This window comes from Phaenicophaeus curvirostris, chromosome 21 (genome assembly GCF_032191515.1).
Source record: "Phaenicophaeus curvirostris isolate KB17595 chromosome 21, BPBGC_Pcur_1.0, whole genome shotgun sequence".
Lineage (NCBI taxonomy): Eukaryota > Metazoa > Chordata > Aves > Cuculiformes > Cuculidae > Phaenicophaeus > Phaenicophaeus curvirostris.
The window spans coordinates 2,684,753-2,711,330 of record NC_091412.1 but is presented as its reverse complement, the minus strand read 5'-3'; the positions used below and the strand labels follow the sequence as shown (position 1 = coordinate 2,711,330).

The window sequence follows — 26,578 nt, the reverse complement described above, 5'->3', positions numbered from 1 at the left end:
TTCTCTTCTCCAGGCTGAACAGCCTCAACTCTCTGAGCATGTCCTCTCAGATGGGAGGTGCTCCAGGCCTCAGATCATCTCCGTGGCAGTTGGAATGGTAAATACCTCTTCAAGTCACCTCTCTGTGCATCCCTCTGACCATGCTGTTGGTCCACACAGCCTCTGTTCTAACACTTCGTTCAGCTGAGCTTTATATGTGTGTGGTGGACACTGTTTTCAGGAGGAGGTGAGCATGAAGCTTAGCAAGGAATGGATTTTGCAGTTGCTCATGCAAGAGCTATCAGCAACTCAACAGCTTCATAAACAGTGTTTTATAGGGAGCTCTTTTTCTGTAGCTGAGCTGCAGCTCAAAGGATGTTGTTTTTTCCAGCCCTGAGGTCCCCCTTGATCTACCAGCAGGACCTGACACCCATGCCCAACTCAGCCCAGCTGAATTTGCAGGAGAGGAATAAATTCTTCCCTAGCACTGGAAAGGTGCAGTGCAGACCATGTTTTGCCTTATTTTCTGTAGCAAAACATTGATGTGGCTTTAGGACCTGGAGCACCGTTCCCAGAGGCTGGGCAGGTGGCCGTGGCTGAGCAGAGCTGGGAGATGCAAGTGTCTTGGCCGGGGCTTGAGGGCAGCAGCAGGGGAGTGAGCATCACCTGGGATCCACTGGGCAGTGTCGGGGGGCAAGGGGACATGACAGACATTGGAGGTGCTGCACCACTGATGGGGACCCTGCAAGGTTTGTCATTTTGATGAGAGAAGCTCAAATAGTCCTGGTTGAGCAAAAGCTGTAAGTGAAAATCTCTTTACATCTGTGTATCCAGAATTTCAGCCTGCACAGAGGCCTACAACACTGTAAATAATACTGTGTATGGCAAAATTATGTGAGTGCTTTATTAAAGCCTCACAGTAGCACTGGGAGAGGGTAACTAGACCTTTTATCACCAGTGGTGAAACTGAGCCATGGTTGAAGCAACTTTAGTTGGATCATGTATTCACACACAGGGCTTCAGAAAGCAGGGTTTGGACTCTGATCTTTTGCTATAATTGGGTTACAGCATTGCCGTATCTGTTCCTCATCACTGAAAGCAGTCGTTGTGCTGTTCTGTACCCAAGGACTAAGCCCAGGATGTCAATATCAGTGGCATAAATCTATATTCACGTTTCTTACTGTAGTAGATGCATCCCGTTAATGAGCTGTGGCATCTCTGTGGTCAAGGAGCCTCATGCTTCCCTCACAGGAGTCACAAGGGCTGTTTTAAGCGACCAGGGATGGTGTCTAACTGCCCAAGCCCTCCAGGATCGCTGGTTCATTCCCCAGTGGAATCTGCAAGGGGGTTTGTTTTTCAAAAGAGCAAAGACTGAGTCTGTATTCAAGAGTTACAGAGCAGTTGTTTTGCATTAATTTGCCTAAGAAGCATTTTGATTGCATCCAAGCAAGCATCATGTGGTACGTGTTCGTCTTGAAGGTGCAGTAGAAGTCGTTAGTACCCATAGTAATTATTGTTGTTGCTGTTGCTTTGTTACAGCAGTATAATGAAGTATGAGTGAAAATAACTTCTGGTTTAACTCCGTTTCCTCTGCAGGAACAAAAACGTTGACAAACTAATGAAGGGAACTGATGGTGCTTTGTGCTCACAAAGCTCTGTCTCAGCTGCAACGGCAAGGGCAGTTATGTTGCATCCACTTTAAGGAGGGAGAAATCCTGATAAGGAAGTGAAACTGGGATTTTACCAAAGAAATATTTTTGTCTGCTTCCTTCTAACTACAGCCGCCTCCTTGCTGCCTCATGAATGTGCTTTATGTCCCAGCTCCTGGTCAGGTGACAGAACTCTTCCTTCTGGAAGGCAGCTATGTAGGAAGGGCAGTGGATTACAGCAGTGGTCAGGGCATGGAAATCATCTCACTGTGCCATCAAATGGCTTAGCCTGGTTGTGTGTTGATCCTTGTCTCTGGTATTGCTGAGTGGAGTGATGAGAATGCTTACTCAAAACCACAACAAATTAGGTGAGCGATAATTATTTAGCACTGTGGGATAAAGATTTAGGACTCTACAGCCTCGGGCCAGTGGGGTTTGCTTTCATAGAATCATGGAATCACCAGGTTGGAAGAGACCCACCGGATCATCAAGTCCAACCATTCCACCTCATCCACCCGTCCCTTAAACCCCTCCAGGGAAGGTGACTCAACCCCCTCCCTGGGCAGCCTGTTCCAGAGCCCAATGACCCTTTCCATGGAAATTTTTTCCTAATGTTCAGCCTAAACCTCCCCTGGCAGAGCTTGAGGCCATTCTCTCTTGTCCTGTCCCCTGTCACTTGGGAGAAGAGCCCAGCTCCCTCCTCTCTACAACCTCCTTTCATCAGGTAGTTGTAGAGAGCAATGAGGTCTCCCCTCAGCCTCCTCTTCTCCAGGCTAAACAACCCTGTGGGGTAAGGTGTTGTCTACAGTGCTTATTGCTTTGTGTAAAGAGGGAGCGAGCCTATGCGCAGTGGGTTTTGCTGAGATGTGTGTTAGCACCTCGCCGTTTCCTTGTGCCCATGTGTGTTAATGCTGAGTGGCAGAGTGTTGGAGAGGAGAAACACAAGCTGTGGGAGAAAGAGCCAGCGGCTTTATTGCTGCCTTGTGGGTCCAAGTTCTTACTTGGGTTCTTCTCCCTTGCTGATTCCATCAGCATCCCAGGTGAAGATGTGGCCATGAATTTTTGAGTGCCAGCAAAGAGCTGAAAGTCTGAAACGTTGAATAGGTAACAAGAGCCGCTGTCTTCTGCCTGCTGCCATGCAGGAGGCTCACAAGAGAAAGCAGCATGGGGCAGATGCTTGGCCCATCAACCATTCTGCTGCATGGTAGGTCCTCGGTCTGCATACTTGGTGTGCCTTTAATGGGGCCGATTTGGGGAATCGGCTGTGCTGCACCATGGTTTCGCACACTCATGGGCAAGATGTGTTGAGAAGAGCATTCCTTACATCCTGAATAGGCACAAATAAACTAGGCAGTACCGGATCAGCAATATTGTTGTGGGAAATTGTTATTTAAAACAGCATTTCATCTGGAAGCTTTGACCAATTCATTGACTGGAAATCGGCTGGGTTTGTTATTTGTGCCTATGTTTAAATTCTGCTCCCTTTTAATCTTTTTAGTCTACATCTTGCATTAAAAATCCACTTACTTTTATGACCAGACGATGCCCTGGCTGCTACTCCTCTAACGACTGCTTCACCACCAGATATGCCATAGCCATTAAATCGACCCCTGCGGTGACCTGCATATCTTTAAGCATTTAAATGAGTTCTTCAAATTAGGCTTTTAGGATTAGTCATCATAGATTTGCAACATCATTGATGTGTTGCCAAGGACCACGGTTTTGTCACCATGACTACTACCGCAGGGTTACCAAGAAACACAAACTGCAGGAAAGTTTATTAAACAGCAAATCCACGTGCCAGAACGTGAGAGGGTGAGCGGTGACGATGCACCCGCTGCGGCCAAGGGAGTGCCGGCTTGCTGATATCCAACGCAGCCCGGAGGTGGGCTTCTTGAGGAGAGAAGATGCTGTTATCCACCCAGGGAAAATCACCGTCGTATGTATTTCTTGTGTAGTCACTTGTGCCTGTTGAAAAAATAGCGTGTTTGGAGAAGGTGGGGAGGCAGGGTGTGTGTGTGCCTAGTCCATGAGATGCTCTTATCTTGTGGGGATTGTCCCTGCCCAGGAAAGGCTGTCTTCACCATGGGATGTGAGGCTGCAGGAGGGGTGTTTCAGTGATGAGGCGTTTGTAATGATAAAATCCCCTAGTACTGTCTTGTGAGATCGATCGGCATGAACGTGTCAAGTTTGGAGGAGTTTATAAAGCCTGAGAACTGAAAAACTGGGTGGTGTGGTTTGTCTCCAGCAGGGAGCACACAGCCTAACTCTCCTCTGTTGTTGTTTATTTAAACATTTGCCTGCCTTGTGCAAGGGGACACTCATGGCCCCTGTACCCGTTCTTTTCTAGACCTGCTTCAGCGTTGTGGGAATTAGGGCTGTAGATGCAGGAGTTCTGGGAACTCCTAAGAGCCATCCCTTTAAGATTTGTGCTCTTCTAGCATTTGAGAAACCAGCCTCATAGCTCTTTTTCCCACGACCCCAACATCTTCTCCTAGGATATCAAATATGTATACGTGTGAGTTTGCTTGGGAAGAGAACATGTGCGCTTGGTAGTCTCACCCTGGTGTGTCTTCTCCCACACTGTTGATATATTTGGCTCTTTCTCATGCAGTTGTCCCCTGTTCTTCAGCCTCACCTGACTGTTTCATAGGAGCTTAGGGCCAAAGTTAGGTCCTGACTGATCCTCCTGTCCTCTCCAACACATGTCCTGGACCCTGTTATCGAATCCTTCAACAAGGAGGTGCCAGAAATCATCAGGGATGTTTGCTGGCACCTCATGGAAGTAAGGAAGTATCTTTTATGGTGCTTGGAGGGAGAAAGAAATCCAGGGGGTGGTTCTTAGCTCCCAGTCAACTCTGCAGGCACTTTCTCCTGCACTGGGCACTGCTGATAAACCACTGCCTGACAACATGCTTAGCGCTGGGCAGAAGTAGAACCTGTTCGCAGAGAGTGTTTGTCCTCCTGTATCATCTGCCTTTACCATCTCACTCCTGCCCTTCCCTCTCCCCAGGACCTTCTCACAGTACTCGTGGCCAAGCGTCTCTGTCAGGTTGGCTGCCCCGTCTGAACTGGGGTGTTCCCTGTGCTCTCCCACCAGCTCCGGGCTGCCAGCTCGCCAGCTTTGCTTGGAGTCCTGAGTGGGTTCTTTGTTTTTGAAAGAGATTCTTTGAATTTGAAACGCAGCAAATTCCTGGCAGAGGCAGCTGACAGATAATGCCCTGCAAAGGCTCCGTGCCTGGGACTTGCTCTTCTGTGGTCCTTCCCTAACCTTCCAGCAACGGTGCCAAAAACCTCTGTTGCGGGTTACAGATCAAAAGTACATAAATAGAACCAACCAACACACTGGGGTCAAGAAGGGGACAAATGCTCCTGATGCCAGCTCACACATGTGGCCTGAAGACAAGCTGCTTGTCCTACAAACCTGATACTCCCTGAAAACAGGCTGGTTGGGAGGGGACAGCGCTGCTGTGTGTGCAGAAGCTGGCATACTTCTGGGTTATATATAGGAGCGTGTGTAGGGATGTGAACAAGCACATTATGTGTTTACGTGCTAGCAGGCCACCGCAGCCCAACTGCTTCCTTAGTTTGGAGGTTTCCCACTTAAACCATTCTGGTTTCCCTTGTATGTTTTGGTTTTACCTCTAATTTCCCACAAATGAGCGGTCAGGGAGTTCTTTACTGCTCTCCTAAAGGTTTCCTTCCCCTGAACTAAACTGCTTTTGCAGGGGATTTTCACTTAGGCAGTAAAGTGCTTGTTAGAGGTCTGTGTGGGTGACTAAATGTTATTTGCTTTGCAGTGTCAATCCTGTTCTGTATTCATATTTGTCTTGAATGTTCTGGAGAAATAGAGGAAAAATACATTTTAGCTTCAGACCCATCTCGGCATAAGTGAATTTTGTGCCTACTTCTTCCCAGGCTGCCTGCATTGATCTCGTGGTTAAGGGGGTGGAAATAAAAGAGTAAAATCCTGAGCTATCGTAATCCTGTTTGGGTGAACTGGCTGCCTCCAAAGTACACAGCCTGGTGTGGAAAGAATCTCATTTTTAATTACTACTAATGCTGCTGTTTCGGTGGCACTTAGCGCTGGATTACCCGAAAGCCTGACTGTCTCAGGAACACCAGCTTCCCCAAAGAAAGGGAGATTTGCACATATGTGGAGAACGACTCTCTCTGCTTGGCTGGTTTCAACCAAATTTGCTGGAGGTGAAGAAGGAGCTCTCAAGTATCTCAGATTCCTGCAATTATTGTGCAAATGGGTGAGTGGGAAATGGGAGACACACTGTGTGTCTGTTCACCCTTTTGTGCACCAGGGAAAGGTCCAATATTACAGAGGGGACTAGGCTTCCTTGCTTACATCATGTTCCAGACAAGGAAAGGTCGGCCAGTGGCAGGAGAGTGGCCATCCTATCAATGTGAGCCCTCCTGGAGCCTGTCTTCCCCTTCTCATCAACCCATTAATCTCATTTTTTTATCCACTAGCAATTACCATGGTAATAATAGAATCAAGAAGAAGAGCTGAAAATGCCATAGCATTTCTCTACAACATACAGTGTTGGACCTGGTCCTCAGAGCAGGAATCGCTGGGAGATCGTGGGTGCTTGTATGGTGGTGTAATCTATCAGCGTTTACTCTTGAACTGTCTGTTCTTTGTTGCTCAGGGTAATAATTACCCAGACCATTTTACCTTTTGAACGTTTTGCAGCTATTCATCACTCATCAGCATTCCTGGATCAACTGGGTTTGCATCTCCATTATATAAATAAGGAACAGGAGATGAAGGATGGAGCAACAAAACTTCATTGGAAGTGTCTGCTGCTCTGGGGCTTTGATCCACACCCTGGTATTCCCGAGATGCTGAGTCCCAGAAAATCAGGCTCTTTATGTCCCACGGAAGGAAGAGGCTTTGGAAATATTGCCCCTGAATTAGAAAGTTGATTTAGGAGCTGGGGTTTAGATCAGCCTTCTTCCAACTGTGAGGTTTGTTTTTCGGGAGGACTCTGCAGGTAGATGGGAGGCGAGTTCCCAACGCAACCAGCGTGGCAGGAGAACAGGCAGCGGTTTGCAGCCTTCATGCATCGTTCTCACAAAGCGCGAAGCTAAATGTTACCAGCAACCTGGAATGCAGAGAGGACTAAGGTTTTGCCAAACACCAACACCGAGGCAAGAAAAAAACCCTGCTGCCTCCCCTTTGCTTCGTTTGCAGCCAACCGTTATATCCTGGATGATTTTACTCCTGGTATCAAGCCGGCCCTCCTCCTGCATCTCTCTGTATCCTGGCGAAGGAGGTGCTATGATCAAATGTTAATGCTCAGGAAGGGCTAGCTGTGAGCAGCAGCGCTTGTGTCCTGCTGTTTAATTTTCCTTGTCGTGGGCTGCAGCCCTCAGTGGTTGGGACGGGCTCTTTCCCATGCTGGCCGCAGCTTCTGCAGAGCACTGTGCTATCCATTGCTGCTCCCTCCCTCCCGGCCCCGAATATCTGGTGTGCCCTATCGCTAATACTCCTTATCGGGCTCAGCTTTGTTTACTTGCATAATTCCCTCGGTGACTTATCAGATTAGCTCGATTTCCAAGTGTTAAGAGCATCAGTCCCTGAAAGAGTTTTGCAGGGCTTGCCGTGCCCTGCTTGTGTTCAGATTAGATGCAGCCACGTTTGTGATAATTGGAAACTGTTTGGACAGAGATGATTTTCTTCGCATCCTAGCTTAATAAAAGCATGGAGACGAGTTATAAAGGAGCAAGGCTTTCTCGTGTAGTGGCTTTAGTCCTTGTTATGTCTTTGGTATCTGGCTTTTTTGTGGGTTGGTGTTGAAGAATTGTGGAGAAAAGCGCTGTGTCCCACAGCAAAGGTCTCGTGTGCTTCCCCAAGTCTCAGGGGCTCCTGTTGGTCACAGCGGCCTGGGGCACAAGGCAAATGTCTCATTTCTTCTAAGTGAGCTTGGAGATTTGATTTGTTTAAAGAAGGGCCAAGAAAGAGGTTACACTGGAGCCAGCTGCATTCGTCCCTTCATCCTTCCCTTCCTCCTCCTCCTCCAACAGCAACAGTAAAAAATGTTACGTATATAGAATCATAGAATCACTAGGTTGAAAAAGACCCACCGGATCATCGAGTCCAACCATTCCTATCAAATACGCATAGGAAATAATGAAGTTCTCCTGTTCCTAACAGTGTCAGGAATAATCAGACCAATATCTTCATAGCATCCAGAATGATGAAGGTGTTTTGTGTGTCTGCTGCCAAGGAGCGTGGTTGGAGAGGGCCCCCCAGCCCTTGCGAGGATGCTCAGTCCTCTGAAAGAGGCTGGTCCTGAGTCTCCTCGCAGACCTGGGCAGAGCTCTGACCGAGCTGATGCCTGGGTGAAGTGCTTGTGCCCATCCACAGAGCTGACACAGCTAGGATCTGTTTACAAAGTAGTTTTGCTTTGCTTGGAGTGCTGGATACAGCAGAAAATAGGCTTGTGGTATAAGTGGGCAGATATCTTTAGTCCCAGCCAGAAAAAATCTGCTCTGCTTTCCATGTTCATCCCAGCTCCCCGTTCCCAGGCTGCAGTGTCAGCAGCCCCTCCAGCTCCCTCCTGTCCCCCTTCTGCCTGCTTGCAGAAGCATCCAGCAGCCACATTCACATTGTAGCTTGGGCTCAGGCAGAGCCAAGGGTTGATTTTTGTATCCAGTAAGATCTATTGTTATTCCTGCTTGCTTGCACCCTTCCTCACCACCCTCCCCATCAAATTCCCACCCCTCTGCTTGCTGAATAATTTCAAGGTGCTAATTGCCCCACGCTGCAGCTGATCCATTGATCTGGAACACAAGCAGTCGCGAGGTAATTTTCTGTCTGAGCCAGTCTGGGGCTTACGCAAGTGCTGGTGTTTGTTTCCTTGTTTTTAATTTCCTGCAAAGAAAAGCTTTTGTGTTGCTCTCGACAAGATGCCTGTGCCTCTGCCTCAGTCCACGTGGGTCTCGAGGAAAACTGATGCTAACAATACCCGTTTTTTGTGGTATTGAAGTCTGGGGGTGGGAACTGAAAGTCCTGCTCAGTCAGGCCCCTCTATCAGAACTGGAGGTCTATTCCTTGAGGTATCAGGTGGCTTCTCTTGTCCATCTGCGTTAGGAACAGACTGGGAGCGATTCAGACTCTTTGTCCTCTTAGATAAAGGCTTGGAGGCAGAGGATGCTGGAGTTGCTCATCTCTGAGGATCCAGACATCCCTTTCCGTAACAGCGAACCACAAAAAGAACAGCCCTGTGTACCCATTGGCCCCTGGAGAGCGCAGCATGTGTCCTGCTCAGCAAAGAGTTAATTTTCCTATGGCTATTGCTTCCAGCAGCCGTCAGCAGAAGCGTTTTGCCTTTGCAGGGTTTGATCCATCGAGGGGCGGGGGTGTTGGGATGATGTTGGGATGATGTAATGTCAGCAGCTCCCGGTGCTCTGGCAGTAGGAGGCTATGCAAAAATAAACTCATCTGCATTCATTTCTCTCCCCGGCTTGCATGCACAGGTTCGCTTTACCTGGAGCGCTTGTTCTCATACCTTTTAAATAAAATGAGCGGTTGTTTTGCTAACCAGGGAGGAGGGCAAGGTCAGTGGGGCAGCCCTGGGCAGGGAGCAGGGTGGGAGGGCAGAGGGGGGCACAGGGTGCTGGTGGGGCTGCCCACGGGGAGATGCGCCCCTCCGCAACAGCAGCACCATAAACAAAGCATCCCATTGCTGGGAGCAGTCTTGTCTCCCGGGGAGGGGGAGTGTATAAGTAGAAATGAGTAGCAGGTGTCTACCCCAGAATATAAGCAGATTTTGAAAAGTGAAATATACTGTTAGTACTTTTCTCCCTCCAGAAGAGCAGCCTCTTCTTTACAGGGTCGGAAAGGTGCCCGTAGCTCAGACCCCTTGTACAAAACGCTGCAGCCTGGCTGAGTGGGAATTGGAGGACAAATCTAAGGCATCTGTAACCAGGTACGAGGAGGAAGATGTTTACAGTCGTGGGCTGGCTGGTCCCTCTGGCAGAAATATTGCTTTGGCCAGAGGGGAAGGTTTGCACTCCACCAGTGCCTCGCTCCATGCCTTTGGAGGGATGCTGGCTCCTGCACGCTATGCCATCGCATTAAGGACTTTTGTGAAAAGGTGATGTTTCTACTGTTTCAAAAGCGTCTGCCTGAGTGCCTGTGTGCAGCCCTCGCACCTGCGTACTTGGCTTTCCAGAAATAATTTAGGTTGATGGCACCTCTGGAATAGTTTGGCACCTCTCAGCCAAGATTTTCACAGCTTAAACAAAGTACTGAAATATCCCTTCTGTCTGTCCCCGAGTTCACAGGTAAAGTAGGAAAGAGAAGGTAGATAGAAAGCTTCAAAAGTTGACAGCTTAACATTTCCATGTAAAGGTGCTTCCCTTGCAGAGCCCCACTCCAGCATTGCTGTGTGTCAAAGACCTGCTCGCACATTAGAAACGGCCTTTCTCATTCTTTTCACTGCTTTCGCCGCGTCTGTGGCTCTGGACGTGACCCAGAACGTGCACGAGACTCTTACTCTGCTTCTGGTGAAACAGCTTGGGCTGCAGCAGGTCTGGTAGATGTGCAGGAGAACGTGTCACTGCTGGGGTGGGTTGGTGGTTGGTGTGGGACCAGCAGAGGCTCCAGTCAGTGTTTGTGGCCTCTGCCTGCAGCACCTGGAAGGCTGCAGTGCAGCATGGAGCGGTTGTTCACGTCATCTCTCCATTGGATCACCAATTCTTTGCTTGAAGGCAGGGAAGCTGAGATTGGGAGGAATATTTGCTGATTTTAAAGGAAATATTTTGTGCTTCACATGGCTGAAGATCTCTTTCCTGCAAAGGGAAGCTGTACTGCAAACATGTTCTTTTCCCCCTGGGAAACCCTGGCCTTTCATTAATGCAGGGGGATCCAGCTGCTCTCCAGATGCAGACCAAAGGAGTGTCTTGTTTTGGTTGTAGGTTAGAGCCTAACAGAGGGAGAAAAAAGCAACTGCTTGGATTTCTGCAGCTGTTGGTGTTTTTCCTACTTCAGAATGAAAGAGGAGGCCTGGAGACCCCTCACCTTCATGGCACAGACACTGCTGGGGATGGCTCCCAGTGCCACAGTGCTGCAGACATAGGTGGCTTTGGGAAAGCTGCATGAAATGAAAATACCAGGAGACAAATAAAGGCGAGCTGCTTCTTTTTAAGTACATCAGGACGGGTGGCCAGGTCATGTCTCCTGAGCTTATTTTGGATGCTATTACTGTAACACCCAGGAACCGTAACGCTCTGTGCTACTGGTATTTCACACAGGTATTGCAAGAGAGAAGGACTCTAGCAACCAAATCTTTAGTATGGATGGGAAACATAGGTCAGGGAGAGGGTGTGAGCCATTGGCAGAGTGAGGAAGATAAACCATGACTGCTGGGTCCAGAAGACGTTGATGGACTCACAGCATCCATCTGCAACCCCTGCCACTGCCCCAGCATCCCTGCTTATGGTTTGACTCTGCCTGACCAGGATGGGGCACCTCTAAGAACCTGCAGCTCTGCTGACCCCTAAGCCAGCAACCAGCAGGGCAAGGAGGATCAAAAACTCATGAGAGATGCTGTTGGTGCAGCCAGAAGAGAAGTAGGTGCTGCAGGAAACACCGGTGCTAAAATGCAATAGGAAATCAGCAAACAGTTTGATGTTTTCCAGTATGTAGTTGATATGTGCTCTAATTCCCCCAAATTTAAAAGAGAAATAAGCAAAGAAATAAGGAGGATCATATTTCACTGTTTTTTCTGAATGTTGATGAAAGTTAGCATTATGTGGGCACTTCAGCATGTATTATCAGTTCCAAATATCTTCCTACCTGCAGCACAGTCTATTCATCTTTTAAATATCATTGCTCCTTTCTTCCGTAAAAAGCTTCCATGAATTTGTGCAAATATTTGCTTGCTGTTCAGTAGCAATTTGGATGGTCCCCAAGTCCAGGAGCGTGGCTGTACGAGCGAGCTGTGTTCTGCTGGAGGGCTCCCTGCTGTAGGCACCTCCTGCTATAACCGAGTGTAAACACCTCGTCCGCAAGCCCAGAGTGCTGCAGGCAGGAATGGATCCACATCTCCAATTTGGAAGGGCATCTGTCACCATCTAGATCTTTTAGGTCAAAATCAGTAATGCAGAGTGCAATGGAAGAGCATCATCTCCTGCACTGCTGCTTCACCACCTCCAAGGTCAGCTTCTTTTTCATAGAATCATAGAATCATAGAATAACCAGGTTGGAAGAGACCCACCGGATCATCGAGTCCAACCATTCCTATCAAACACAAACATTCATTCTGGCTCTGCTTTCTAAGTCTGTATGCAGAGCATGCGGCAGAAATCTAGCCCGTGCCAACGTGAGTCGCCCCCTCTACACCCCCATAGAGGGGCTACAGGAAAACCGGGGAGGGAAGTGCAGGAATAGGACACAAGGGAATGTTTTGAAGCTGAAAGAAGGGAGATTGAGATGAGATCTTAGGAAGAAATGTCTTCCTGTGAATGTGGTGAGGCCCTGGCCCAGGTTGCTCAGAGAAGTGGTAGCTGCCCTGTCCCTGGAAGCCAGGTTGGGTGAGGATTTGTGCAACCTGATCCAGTGGGAGGTGTCCCTGCCCATGGCAGGGGAGTTGGAACTGGATGGGCTTTAAGGTCCCTTCCAACCCAAACCGTTCTATGATCCTTGCAAGAAATGAGCAAAGTGATCGAATCACTCTTGCAGCCACTGGTGTTTCAGTGACCAGGACCAGCTGGGGACCCAGCCCTGAGGAGCTGATATCCTCAGCGAGGGCACATCTTCTAAACAAACTCTCTTTTCCCTGTCTGCAGTGCCCTGATGGCAAATTAGATCATTTTCAAGCTCTTGCCTGTGTCCTTTAATGATTTCTTTGCAAACATAACGGGGGCTGGGGCTGTGCGGAGCTGGGGAGCATTGCTGGGCTGTGGAGTGCAGCAGTTCTGGCCGCTCCTGAGTTAAACAGCAGCACTGGATTGGACCCAAGGTGTGCTCAGGTGCGTGTACGTTGTAGGCTGTCTGCCCTTTGGCTTCTGCGAAGAGGTAACACGCCCGGTGACAGCCTGCACAGGAATGGGTGCATTTCAGAACACAATATGCTTCTTGCCCCTGGTTCTTGCAGTCAGAAAAAGCAGCCAAGAATTTTTACCTGGCTTTTTGTGTTCACAACAACGTTTGCTTTATTTTAGCTCTTCCCTGGGAACGGGCTTTCAGGTTTCTCCGGTTGCCTGTTTTTAGGCAGCAGAGAGATCCTGAACAGCTTATGCTGGGTGAAAGTCACTGGTTTGTCTCTTCAGTCCCAGTGGTGTGTCAGGCGAGTTTGATTGCTGGAACTAGCCCAGGTTTCTGTCTGCACCCTTAATTGGGAAACAGGGATGGAGATGAGCAGGGGACTCCAGAGGTGTAAATAGATCAGTCAGCCACATGGCGTCATCTCTGCTCTGTACAAACGCAGCTGGGGACGTACTGAGCAGAAAGAATAATTCTAATTAGCGCGTATTCTTTCCCAAGCTCTGGAATTACTGTGAATACATGGCCACTTCTGCTGCTTTTAACCTACCAGCTAGTAAACTTTCCAGGAAGGTGCCACCCCTCAATATCTACCTCGTCTCATTCCTCAAAATCCACATAGGCTGCGTCCATGTCACCAGAGGCAAGGATCTCTTTGGCATCTGCTGAGAAAGGGATGCATGTGTTCCTGGATAGGCAAAGACAATTAGCAACAAACTGTCCTTCTCCATCACTGTGGTGCATGGACGTTGTGTTGGCATGTCTTTTCTAAAAGTACCATAAATGGTAAAAATACACTGGCTTCTCCATCTTCGAGCATGACATCTCCAGCACTGTCAGAATGACTTTGATGTGGGTAAACGTATAACAGTGGAGAAGCAGCACTGCACTGAACCCTCCCTTCCCTTCAAAGTTCTTATGAAGGCCTTGCGAGAGTCCTGCTTGGCTGTCATGCCTGCAGAAATGGTTGTGTTCTACGGGAGATCAGATGGGCTGGTTAGAAAAAGTGAGTACTGAATGTAAAAAGTTTCTGGCTGCTTTGACAATTCAAAATACTCATGTAGTCAGTGAAGCTTTGGTGGATCTGGCTGAGCTGACGTGATTTCTCGCCAGTATGTCTTGAGGTGGCTGGAAATCATAGAATCATAGAATCATAGAATCATAGAATAACCAGGTTGGAAGAGACCCACCGGATCATCGAGTCCAACCATTCCTATCAAAATATTTGGTATGAAATCACTTGATGTGTCTGGTTAGGAACTGATTCTCACTCTCTGACAGTGGGGCCTGGAGAAATGCCCCAGGTGACCTTGGTGCTGTTGGAAGAAGGTTTCCTAGTCTCCCAGTTTTTATAAAATAAAGGTTGAGGTGAATGTGTTTAGAATTTGCAGCCCAGAAAGCCAACCGTATCCTGGGCTGCATCCAAAGCAGAGGGACCAGCAAGCTGAGAGAAGGGATTCTGCCCCTCTGCTCCACTCTGGTGTGACCTCACTTGGAGCCCTGTGTCCAATTCTAGAGTCCTCAGCACAGGAAGGACATGGACCTTTGGAACAAATCCAGAGAAGGCCACGGAGATGATTGGTGGGCTGGAGCACGTCCTGTACGAGGCCAGGCTGAGAGAGTTGGGGTTGATCAGCCTGGAGAAGAGAAGGCTCCAAGGAGACCTTGGAGCAGCTTCCAGTGCTGAAAGGGGCTCCAGGAAAGCTGGGGAGGGACTCTTGATCAGGGAGGGCAGATATAGGATGAGGGGAACAGTTTTAAGCTGAAAGAGGGGAGATTGAGGTGAGATGTTAGGAAGAAATGTTCTTCTGTGAGGTTGGGAGGCCCTGGCCCAGGTTGCCCAGAGCAGGGGTGGCTGCCCCATCCCTGGAAGGGTTCAAGGCCAGGTTGGATGGGGCTTGGAGCCCTTGATCCAGTGGGAGGTGTCCCTGCCCATGGCAGGGGTGGAACTGGATGGGCTTTAAAGTCCCTTCTAACCCAAACCATGCTATGATTATGTGATTCTATGATTATTTCCCTCCAGGAAAGGGCTTGGAGAACACCCTTGCTTGTGAGTAGTTTCTGTGAGATGGACACGGGACCTGGGATCACTCTAATTCCCTGTGTTTGTAATTAGTCCTATTCATATGAGCAGCTTGAAATTCAAACTAGTCATTACACTGGGTAGAGTTGGAATTGAATTGTCAAGAAAACGTGAGACAGTTGAACTGGGTATGTTTGCCTGTTCTGATGCAGAGCCCTAAATAGCCTTTTCGCTTTGGTTAATCTGTAATTGAAGGAAAATCTGGAACAGCACACAAGGACCAGTGTAAAATAAATTCCATGTGAGAAATAAGGAGTGATGGCTGCATTGCTCGGCGTGCTTTGAGAGCACTGCTAGGAGGTGTGGACTGGGGGAGGGCCGGTCTCTACTGGGTGCTGAATGAGCACTGGTTGCCCTGAGCACAGGTAGTGAGACTTGGACAGGCTGTGAGTGCTTGTTCCTCCTTAGAGGGCTCTCTTGTTTGCTTCTTAATTTTCTTCCTCTTTCTTCTCTCTGTCTGTCTGTTTGAGTCTTACAATTTTAATAGTGGGAAATGAGAGGTCTTTGCCTTTCAAACCTACCCTAGTATCCCTAGAATAGCACCAGCACCAACAGCTCATTCCCTTAAAACAAAGGCAAGATGCTCAAAGAGTGAACCTTCCCCATTCTTTCCATTCTCTCCTTGTTTTCAGACACTTAAATCTTTGCAAAACTCCTTCTTTGGGCTGAAATTTTCCATGTGCTTGCCTGCTTAGTGCTGATTTTTGCATTAACTGTGAAATGCTTTAATTGTAAGATGTGTATAAACCTCAGCTGAACAGGTCAGCAAGAGGTTTGGAAGAGAGCAAGATTTAGAAGAAATTGAGGGGTTGCACCTGCTTTATAGGTAGGAAACTGAGGCGCGGAAGCATTGAAGTTAAATATATAACACATCAAGCTGTCATTTTCTCACTGCGGAGTGTTTGAGTTTATGAACCTAACAATGTTCTTTTGACAGTTTTGTGAGTGGGATAATACCTAAATAGGAAAATGAGATGACACGTTTCACAGGTTCCCTGTTGAGGGAGTTTGGAATAAAAAACCTCAGTTTTGCATGCTCTGTTAGGAGAAAATGTCAAAACCACAAGAGCGCGCAGTTAGAGATGGTGAGGTTCCCCAGCTGTGGATCCAACCCTGCAGAGATACCTGGCCATCCCATGAAATCATGGAATGGTTTGGGATGAAAGGGACCTCAAAGCCCATCCAGTTCCAACTCTCCTGCCATGGGCAGGGACACCTCTCACTGGATCAGGGGCTCCAAGCCCCATCCAACCTGGCCTTGAACCCCTCCAGGGATGGGGTAGCCACCCCTGCTCTGTGAATCCTTGGCCAGGGCCTCCCCACCCTCACAGCAAAGCATTTCTTCCTAAGATTTCATCTCAATCTCCCCTCTTACAGCTTCAAACCATTCCCCTTCATCCTGTCCCTCCATTCCCTGATCAGGAGCCCCTCCCCAGCTTTTGCCCCGCTGCTGCTAAACAAACCGTTAGCATAAATGGCAAAAATTGCCGAAGCTGTTGGGCCGTGAGTGTGCCGACCTCTTCTCAGGACAAGCTCGAGCTCGTTGACATGTGAGATGATTTCAGCTGAATCAGAGCTGTGGGATTTTCTTCCTTCTCTTGTGCACAACAGCATTAAATTTTTGGACTCAGTCATCATGTTTCTCTACGCCAAGCCAAGCGGTGCACTTTCATCTCGCCCGACTATTGTGCTCAGATAAGTCCCTTGGTGTGGGAGTGCTCTGTGGCGCTTGAATCAAACCGACACCAAGGACTTTCTGCCTGGCACCGCGCTGCAAACTGCCCGAGGGGCTTGTTGAGGATTTGTGCAGCCGCAAAGTCTTTGCCCCCAGTTACCAAGAGTGACGTTAGCAGCATTTGGAAGTGAAAAGAAAGGGTGTTTGCATCCTCTGAAAGGTTATGATTTGCATTGTAGCCTCCCCAAGACGTTCTTGCTGCCCTGGTGGGGACGCTAGAGGAGAAGCACGGCAATGGATCACTTCAGCGTGTCCTTGCAGCAGAGCACAGCAAGGAACAGAGCATCCTGCAAGAATAACCCTCCTGCTTCCAGGGTAGAGAGAGACACAAAAAAGCTGGACATTTGACCAGCTTTAGAGCTCTTCCTGGATTTTAGCACCCTGTAGAAACTGATAAATGACATCTTTGCCCTGCTTTATCTGCTTTCTGACAGTGAGCGGAACACGAGTGCTCCATTTTCTAACATTAAAGGAACGTTTACTTAGCCTAATCTTGCAAAAGAGCTGAGGCTCAGGTGGTTATTGTCCTCCCACTCTCCTCCCCCTCAAGATTTTGAGCTCATGTGGCCAGTTTCCATGGTGCCCTTGAGAATAAAAAAAAAATCCCTAAAAAGTTTTCTGAGCAGAGGCATCCAATTCAAACACATACACTTTGTGGATGTCAGGGAAACCACACCCGTGGGTGCTGGAAATCTCCCTTGAGCATCCCAGAACCCATAGACCCAGCTGCTCTCCAGACCCTCCTGAGTGCCTGAGTGATAAAGCTGAAAGAGAAGTCAGAAAGATGGCCAGGCTTTGGATCAGGCTTTACAACCTTAGATAATAATCCCTCACTTCATTATAAGATGGGATTTCAAAACTGCAGAGCAATGAAAAGCTTCCACTGGGCAGTGGGAAGAGAACCCTTTAATAAATATAAAAATCATATTAAAAATATATGTACATAAGCTGTGCTGCCACAGAGAGGTCTTGGCAAGGGCTCTCCCAATTTATCATGAATTTTGCAGTTGGCAGCGCTTTTATATTCAATGCCTGACCACTGGAGTCCTGCTATTGCAGGAGCCTTTTTCTCTGTCTTTTTAATACAAGCTAGAGTCTAGCTGTCATTTTTTTTGCAGAGGGAGATTATAAAAGATGAAGTAAGTACAGTATAAGGGATCTAAAGTTGGAAGACTGGTCAAAAAAAACACAGTATTTTTTAATGTTGTTATTTTTTAACATTTGAAGTGAGCCATGGCTGCAAACATAAGTCCTAGAATGATGAATTGGAGGAGCAATTGATTCATTCAGAGCATGGGAACAAATCAAGGAGCAGCACAGTCACCCACAACACTCTGCTATAACACAAAAAATTGTGTAGTGAGTGAAGAGAAGTGCTTAGGAGATGATCCAACACCCCACACCAAAGACACAGACCAGCTGAGCGCCTTCATTTCTCTCCAGGCACTACAGTAAATCCATTGTATGTCTACAGTTTCACTTGAAAGCTGATAGGTGTCCTCAAGTGGGTGTCTGATTGCTTTTAAGTTGGAACAAAGTCCTCGGAAAACAGCTCACCAGGTTTCCTTGTGGAGGAAGGGGATAAGTCTCTGGTTGGCAGTGCTTTGCACAGCACTGGACCAGTGTAGGTAGGTGAGATCCATTTCTGCTACAGAACTGTGCGTTTTCCAGTTATCCCTTCCTTAACTGCTACCCTTTTGTGAAATATTTGAACCTGGTGTACTTGGTGGTGGTATATTTTCTTAGAGAATTTTGCACGTTTTCCAGCATTCTACAGAGCAGGACTCTTAGTGCTTTCATTCCCAGTCTACAGGGTGCGTGAGGCTAAGAGGTCATAGAGCCATGGAAAGGTTTGGGTTGGAAGAGACCTTAAAACCCATCCAGTCCAACCCCCCTGCCGTGAGCAGGGACACCTCCCACTGGATCCGATTGCTCCAAGCCCCATCCAACGTGGCTTTGGAGACCTCCAGGGATGGGGCGGCCACAACTTCTCTGGGCAGCCTGCACCAGGGCTTCACCATCCTCATTTTCCCGAGGGTGGAAAATAGAGGCAGAAAAACTTTGTTGTTTTCCAGCTTTGTGCATTCCCATACTGACCTCACCTCTTTGGTCAGGTCTGTGAATGAGGAGATTTTCTTCCCTGCTTTCTTTGGCCACCTTGGCTGCTTGCATAGACCCATGAGCTGGAAGTTCATCATCTGGCCAGCATCCTCTCGAAGGTATTTTGAGTGAAGCATTGGCTCGCAGTGCTTGCAGCATTTTGTAGCGCTCCAGCAGCAGCAATTCAATCCTTACTTGGGTTTCGGCCAACATTTGTTGTCCCCACTGGAAATGGTATTGATTATTTGAGCTCAGGAGCCAATTATGGCTGATATGATACTCACCACCTCACGTCCTAGGATGACGTGCGCCGTGGAGACTGCTTTGCTTCAGCAATACTTGCCAAATAGGCCAGTGAGGCTCTGGACAGACATCTGGCCTTTTAAATCCCCACAGTGGGAATGAACAGCGTAACTCATGCCCTAAACTTTATTTGGCTTCGTTTGGTTTGAGCAGGGATTGGTGCTTATTATCTCCCTTGGAGGAGCTGTGTCTTGCACAGCATCTGTCTGTTTGCTGGGTGGCACTGCAGTTTGCATGCAGTGGGGAGAATCTGGGATGAGAGAAACTGCTTGATAGGAATGGTTGGACTCGATGATCCAGTGGGTCTCTTCCAACCTGGTGATTCTATGATTCTATGCTGTGCCATGGGAGAGCAGTTCCATGGGTGACTGGAGCCCACCAGCAAGTGGTACCTAGCATTGCACTGCCAGGCAAAGTCATGGATGAGATGAGTGCTGTGTTTGAGCTACCCAGGTGGTCACATCTTGTTGGTGGGGTTCCATGCCACCTCCTGTGGGTGAAATGGCAGCTGGAATCTGTGACCCTCGATGGGTGTGATGAAGGGCAGCAGATGATGGTTTCAGAGCCCACAGGCTGCTGAACCTGCTCCTGGCAGAAGGTCTGCAGAGCGTTACACGGCGAAAACCCAGAGATCGAAGGGCTTCGCCCCCGCACGTTCAAAATGAAGACCTTGATTATAGTAAACAAAGCCCAAGTCTCTGACTTCTTAGAGGTCCTTCTCAGCCAGAGGTGATCATAAGCGGGACTGACCTGCACTCTGATAAATCAGTTGGATGAGGATCTTGAGAGCCTAAACAAGAGATTTGTGCGCTCATCTCATGGTGCGAGGGTGGGGGAAAGCTGTGGTGCCGAAGCTGTGGGGCATCGGGAGCTCTGCTCTCATACCAGGAAAACGGTGGAGATGGTGGGGTGGGTGGGTTTGTGCTGAAACACAGACGATTACTCATTTTGCTTCTTATTTATTACCTTATTCTGCCTCACTGAGTCTGCCTTAATGTTGCGTCTGGTGTTTTCAGCTCTCCTTGGCTTTACTGCATTTAATGGCTTCCTGGGCAAAGCACCTTCCCACGTGGCTGATTTGATGCTATTTAGATGAATTTGTTGAGCCTCTAGCCTGGGCTTGTTTCATTAAAATTTGGGCTGTACTTTTCCATTTGGCTGCTTAGTGGCAACAGCGTCCAAAATCGGTACTGCAGTCACTTTCCATGTATTTTCTGCAAAGTTAATTGAATTATGAGGGGCTGGTTTCTTAAACGAGTGCCATTGCCCTGTCATGCTTCATAGGGCCGGTTAAACACATGAAACCAAACGTGATCAACACTTTCCAGTAATTACAAATGCAACGGGCAAACCAGCTTTCCTGCCCCCTGAGGAGGAGGTTGACGAGGTCTTCTTGGGGCAGCTTCTCCAGCTGATAATGCCTCCGTCCACTGTGAAAACGGCATCTTTCATCACATCTGTGACCCAAAGTAGTATTTAAACTGGTATTTAATGAACCGCAGCCCGTCCCGCATCTCCCATATGAAGCAGGAAGATCATCTACTCTGTTTATAGCGAGGGAAATGAGTTGTGATCTCTTCTTGCTGCTGGTAACGAGTCATTAGCGGACTTGGGCGCATTTGGGACGTGCCTGCTGTGGGTGGGAGAGGTCGGTGAGCGCGGGAGCAGAGCTACCCATGCATCCTGCTCAGTTGGCGCTGCTGCTGGGGCAGCCGCGCCGCCAGAGGCTTGTGGGGATGAGTTTGCAGGGAGGAAAGGTGTCACTTGACCTTTCTGTGATTTACTTGCCTGGCTGCTTTAATGGCTTTGGGATGCGGGAAACGGCAGTGTAAATACCGATGACGTGCAGGTGGCCTCGCCTGCGCCTGCCTGCTCTCTGCTGCCAGGGAGCAAATGCATTGCCAAAGAAGAAATGCATCTTTTTTTTTTTTTGCTGCTTCTTCTTCTTATTTATTTCACAGGCAAGGAGCAGAGGTGGGAATAAAGGAAAAAAAGAAGTCAGCTGCTCATTAGATCAGCAGCAGTTGTTTTCATCCCTTGTTTCTCCACAGCAGTTGATGTAGCAAGCTTTGTTTTGGGGGTCCTTTTCTGATGCAAAGGACTATCAGAGCCTAAAACGGTGTTTTGCTGCAATAATTTTCTGCAAGGAACTTGCGCTGCTCTCTCTGAGGTAGCATTGGTGTTGATTAATGCACAAACTTACACGCTCTCCCTGGTGTCTAGTTTTCATTCCATGTAAGCTCTGATTATTCACTAAAAAAGAAACATTGGCCTATAAAGCTAAGCATCAAAATGCAGAAGCAGAACCCTCAGTGTCCCCACTGTTTGCAGTGTGTTTGTTCAGGGTTATTTTCATGCCACACACAATTGAGGTTATTGAGGAGAGCAAAACGAGCAGTGTTTGTTATTCAGTTCATTTTGGGTTTTCAGCACTCTTGTTGTCTCACAGCGGTGGTGCCTGGGGATTTGGGGGGGGTTATGGATTTATTACATGGTGTCTGGAGCTGTACAGAAACTGCTCCCAGAGGTCTCGCTGAAGGAGAAGGAATGGAAGTACCTTTTTTTTTCTCCTCTATGTAGAAAGGTGTCCCTGCCCATGGCAGGAGGATGGAACCGGATGATCTTTAAGGTCCCTTCCAACCCAAACCATTCTGTGATTCTATGAGGAGCTAGGAGTGGGTGGACAGAGTAGGAAATGTGGGTATGGAGACATGAAGTGGCTCGCCTATGCTGTCTGCAAGGGCAGCAGTACTGAGATTTATGCTTTTGGATTGCTGGGCTGCATTTAACCTCTAAGCAAAGTGTGTAGGTTTCCACTGGGACCTCCGCTGCGTCTCTGCTGTCTGGATCTGCATTTTAGGTCAGGTTCCTTATGTCAAGTAGATTTAGCTGGGATGATGTAAGTCTGGATCTGGATCAGAACTGTTTGTTTCTAGAATTTGCCAAACCAACATCTAAAGAATCTTAGAGAAGTTTGTGCCTTCACTCCAGAATCTGCGCCTGGTTTTACAGGCTGTTAATACATTAAGGTTTCTTTAAAACAGTAATTGGTATTAAATGGTTTAGCTACAGATTTTTAACTGCTTAATGACGATAGACTAGAAGCAAATGGAATGGAACTGGGGTTATTCTTAAATAGATTTCCATTATCGTAGTGTGCAATCACCTTGTAATCTCTAGTGAATAAGTTACACCATCCATCCCTTACAGAGTGGGGTGGCTCTTGTCTTCTGCTTTACACTTGGAGGCAGCAGCCGTCAGATGTGTAGGGAACCTGCTCTGCAGCTCCCAAGTGCTGTGATAGTGCCCAGGCTGCTCTGTCAACCTCCCTTTCAGGTCCAGGAGAACAAAATGTGGGTTTAGAGCAGGAATAAAGGAGTCAAAAGAGACCAGAAAAGCTCAAGTAAAGTATTTGGAGAAATTGTGCGATAGAGGAGAATCAAGTTAAGTCAAGGACCTCAGGCTGTTTCCACATGGGGCAATCAGTAGTGCTGGTCACCAGCATCTGAGTGAATGGCTGATGCTCATGTCATTCCTTGCATTGTCCTTGAAAATGGGTATGAATCCTACAGTGAAAGTTGATGCAATTGGTATATCTAAAAAGCGGCGCAGTACCCACCTGGGAAGCCCATGAGGTTGTCTGGATAAGTGGGCTCCCCTCCTTCCTTGCACTGAGGTCTGTGCTAACCGCATGCAGACTAGACGGTGGACCTGCCTTTCTCTTCCTCTAAAACAAACCTGTCCCCTCCTCCTTTGTCTTTTCGCAGAGCTCCCTTCCTCGGAACACTTGAGCGTGGCCGATGCAACATGGCTTGCCCTCAACGTGGTGTCTGGCGGAGGTGGCTTCTCCGGCTCCCAGCCCATCGGAGTGACCAAAATTGCCAAGTCAGTAATAGCACCCCTAGCTGACCAAAACATCTCAGTGTTCATGCTCTCCACCTATCAAACGGACTTCATTCTGGTAAGAGGACATGAGAGGACCAGGCAGAGTCATCTGCCACCCAGTGAAGGTTCAGTTGGGCAGCTTTAATGAAATTTCTGGGAACAAGTTGTTTGAGGAGCAGCAGAAGTATCAAAATCTGCTTTCCCCAGAGCTTTGTGCCTTGTGATTGGGCTCTTGGACAGCTCAGGAGCTTTTCCCAGGGGATGAGGCATTTGTCGATGTGCGTTATCTGGCATCTAACGGAAGTGCTGAGCCTACACTACAGTCTCTCCTTTAATAGAAGCACTGGCAGCACTTCCCACCATCACTCAGACACTGGTTTTCTGCGAGGTAGAGGGACAGAGTGTCTGCTGTCAGATTGGCTGATGAAGACCAAGAGGCTCCACAGTTGTTTTGGGGATAGGCAGACAGACTGTCTTTCTGTCTCATGCACACACACAGAGGGCATGACCACATAAGCTTTATTTCTAAAGCTGAAGAACAGGCAGTGCTGAGGTCTTGAAGAGATCCTGGAAAAGAGGTGAAACATCTCTCTCTTCAAAGTCTCCAGACGCCACGGTCTTGAAAGCACTTTGGTGCTTAATCCTACTGCTACTTGCAATGATATCACCAAATGTGCTTCTCTAGACACACCTGCTGGCTCAAGCAGGAGTGATGTGTCCGCTTTTCTGTGCTCTGAGTGCATGTAACCACCACTGTGCTGTGTATTTTTACTTCTGGAGCTAATTTTGTTGTCCATTTCAGGTACGTGAGCGAGACCTGCCCTTTGTGATGCACACGTTGGCTGCTGAGTTCACTATCCTCAGAGTAGTGAACGGGGAGACAGTGGCTGCTGATGACCTGGGGATAACGAATGGATTCGTCAAACCAAAACTGGGTAAGGACGAGCATGGGCTCAGCTTGCCAGGGAATTTCTCTTTACGACACATGGGGCTGAAAGTCTGCCTCCTGCTTGCCTTCAGCACTTTGGTGAATGTTTATCCTGCTGTATGATAATAAACTATCCTAACGCATGCCTGAGTCTTTCCTGGTTCAACCATGGATTTGAATAGGTGCTTAAGTTTTTGAGCAATGCTGATGAGCTTTACTGAATCTAAACCTTTTCCTGTGGGTTTTACATTTCTAGAGGAGGCAGAAGGGTAAAACACAGTTCATTTCAGTTGCAAAAATAGCATTGTCTGTAGCCCATGTTTCCATGTTTCAATATTTCAAAGGGGAATGGCTTATATAAAAGCTTGTTTAAATATTGCGGTGATCAATGCACGGAGAATACTGTTCAGATTTCACACTTCAGTACCAGTCAGGATCAAGGCCATTGTCAGCCCAGGGCTGTACAGAACCTTAGGATGCTTCCAGTCTAGAGGAACAAGTACCAAGCAAAGGCCACAATCAGGAGAAGGAACTACTTACCTGCACACCTCTACCACAACCAAACAAAGCAGGGATGAGTTGTCATGAAGTGCCACTCAGCCTTGTCACTTGATAGCTACAGAGAATTTTTTTGTAGAAAATGAGCCTCATATGAAAAGCATGAATTGTAGAATCACGGAGTGGTTTGGGTTGGAAGGGACCTTAAAGCCCATCTGGTTCCAGTCCCCCTGCTATGAGCAGGGAACCTCCCACTGGATCAGGTTGCTCCAAGCCCCATCCAACCTGGCCTTGAAAGGAAGGGCACAGTGAAGCACATGTTTATTACGCACAAGTATGTAGTTTGCTGTGTTTAGTGGTTGTGTGCCTAAACACCGGCTGCTTCTCAGCCGCTGGCTGCAAGCATTGTTTGCCAGGCCCCTGCTTGTCATCTGATTTTCAATATTTGTAGGTATTATGGCAAAATAGGCCCCCAGAAAGGAGGGAAAGGAGAGTGCGCTGCCAGCAGCCGCAGCTAGAGAAGTGCCTGCCATAGCCCTGCCTTCTAAATGGCAGAAGCCTGGATTTATTTCTGTTTTTCAGGTGATGTTGGCACCTCCTTTAGCTTGGCTCTTGTCTCACAGGGATACACCTAATGGCCTGACAGCCCCTACGAGCAGAGAGCAGGGCTGTGCCCCATGCGGGGCAGGGTGCTCAGGGTGATCCCACCCTGTACTTCAGGGAGGATGTTGCAAGAGCAGGTCATTCTCAGTCTCTTCGGTCCCTGCCTGAGAACCGGCAAGGCTTCAGTGATGCGAAACATTCTTAAAAGCACCAGCAGTTTTCTCTGCACCCACTGCCGGTGCGTCTGGTGGGATGTGAACCTGCTGTAAACGTGGCTTCATAGCTGTATGTGTCTGTGTTTGTCTCTTTCAGTTCAGAGGCCTGTCATTCATCCCCTTTCCAGTCCAAGTAACATGTTCTGCGTCACCAGCCTGGATCCAGATACCCTTCCCACTGTTGCTACACTCCTAATGGATGTCATGTTTTACTCCAATGGGTAGGTCCCAGCAGGTGGACGGGCTCCCAGGGGAGATGTGGCCAACATCTGGAGTCACAAGTTCACATTGCCCCTCCAGGATGCCCAGGGATCTCCTGTGACTTTATGCTCCGTGCCTAGGGAGGTTCCACCAGGTTGTCCTGATGGGTGGAAGCCAAGTAGGAGATTGAGGGTGCCCAAAGACATCCGTTGGCTTTGGAAAGCTCTACCTTTTCAGATTTAAGCTAGGAGTAGCAATGTGATCGATGTGCTGCACATTCACATAGGACTGGAGGATGTATGACCAGCTGTGCCTGTGGTTCCTGGCCCACAGCCTCCTGCAAGAGGACCTTGGGGCAGGAATAGGAGAGGTTTGTCAGTTGTGGGGACTGGCGTGTTTTTCCCCTGCAAGCGTCACTTCCCTAAATCAGTATATGAAGCATTTCTGGTTTCACTGGCTAAATGTATTTTAAAAGCCTTCCTTTGCTCTTCCAGCCACAGTTAATGCTGTTCTTTTCTCTTTATACAGAGTAAAAGATTCGGTTGTGGGCAACGAAGACTCGGGACATATTCGCTTTTTCTCCTTTTCTCTCATTGAGGGTTACATCTCCTTGGTCATGGATGTCCAGACACAGCAGAGGTGAGCTTTGGTCTTGGGGTCTCCTGGAGAGCACAAAAGCACCTGGGATGTTTTCAAAGGAGCAGGAAGGAGCTTAAGCTCCTCTGTGTTAATTCTTGAGAGCCTCATTGTGTGGATGTTACATGCCTGTACACCCTGTCACTTTCCTGAGTGAAGACTGGCAAGGTAGTTCCGGCTCCTAAATATTGTGCTTGTCTGTTCAAGCCTGGAGTGAAACCATAAGCCATGTAGGGTTATCTCACTTTTGAAAAAGGAGCACTGCAGTGAAGTGATTTTGACATTTTTATTCCATTCTTCATTAGTTGTGCTTTTTAGAGCAAACCCCAAAATAATCTGGTGCACATGGTTGAAGTTTTACTGCTATAGGCCAAAAGCAGGATGGGGATGTCAGTGATGTTGTCCTCCCTTTTACACATGGCTGAGCTTGGTGCAGAGCCTCGTTTTGTGATGATAATGTACTGAGTCATCCCTGTGCAGAGGGAGCCCTTGACTCGTTTGTCTGACAAGGAGAAAGTCAGCTAGGGAGCAAATATCAGCCTGTTTGTGTGTGTGAGCTTCTGCGGCTTCACATCACACAAGTCTCTGAGGTCTGGAGGCTGGACCGGAGGCTGCACAGAGGTGCAGCGCGTAGAGTTGCTTTTGACACACAGCGCAGTGTTTGAGCTTGGTTCTTGCCTGCCCCGGGGTCTTGTTTTGCAAACTATTAATTGCCCTCTTGAAAGTTTCTTCGACCTTAATTGGAGTAAACCTCTGTC

At 48.2% G+C, this 26,578-nt stretch overlaps 2 protein-coding genes across 2 annotated transcripts in view; one reads left to right on the top strand and one right to left on the bottom strand.

Moving 5' to 3' along the window:
• The window catches only part of CASTOR2 (cytosolic arginine sensor for mTORC1 subunit 2), a 121,652-nt gene that overhangs the window by 88,156 nt on the left and 6,918 nt on the right, over positions 1 to 26,578 (top strand). The window contains exons 3-6 of the mRNA XM_069874154.1: positions 22,622 to 22,815; positions 23,542 to 23,674; positions 25,081 to 25,204; positions 25,713 to 25,823. Of these exons, the coding sequence (XP_069730255.1) occupies positions 22,622 to 22,815; positions 23,542 to 23,674; positions 25,081 to 25,204; positions 25,713 to 25,823 (562 nt within the window). The remainder of the gene's footprint in view (positions 1 to 22,621; positions 22,816 to 23,541; positions 23,675 to 25,080; positions 25,205 to 25,712; positions 25,824 to 26,578) is intronic.
• Positions 5,193 to 26,578, bottom strand: part of RCC1L (RCC1 like) — a 67,433-nt gene continuing 46,047 nt past the window's right edge. Inside the window, exon 12 of the transcript XR_011338938.1 lies at positions 5,193 to 5,206. The gene's annotated coding sequence lies outside the window, so the exon portion shown is untranslated. The remainder of the gene's footprint in view (positions 5,207 to 26,578) is intronic.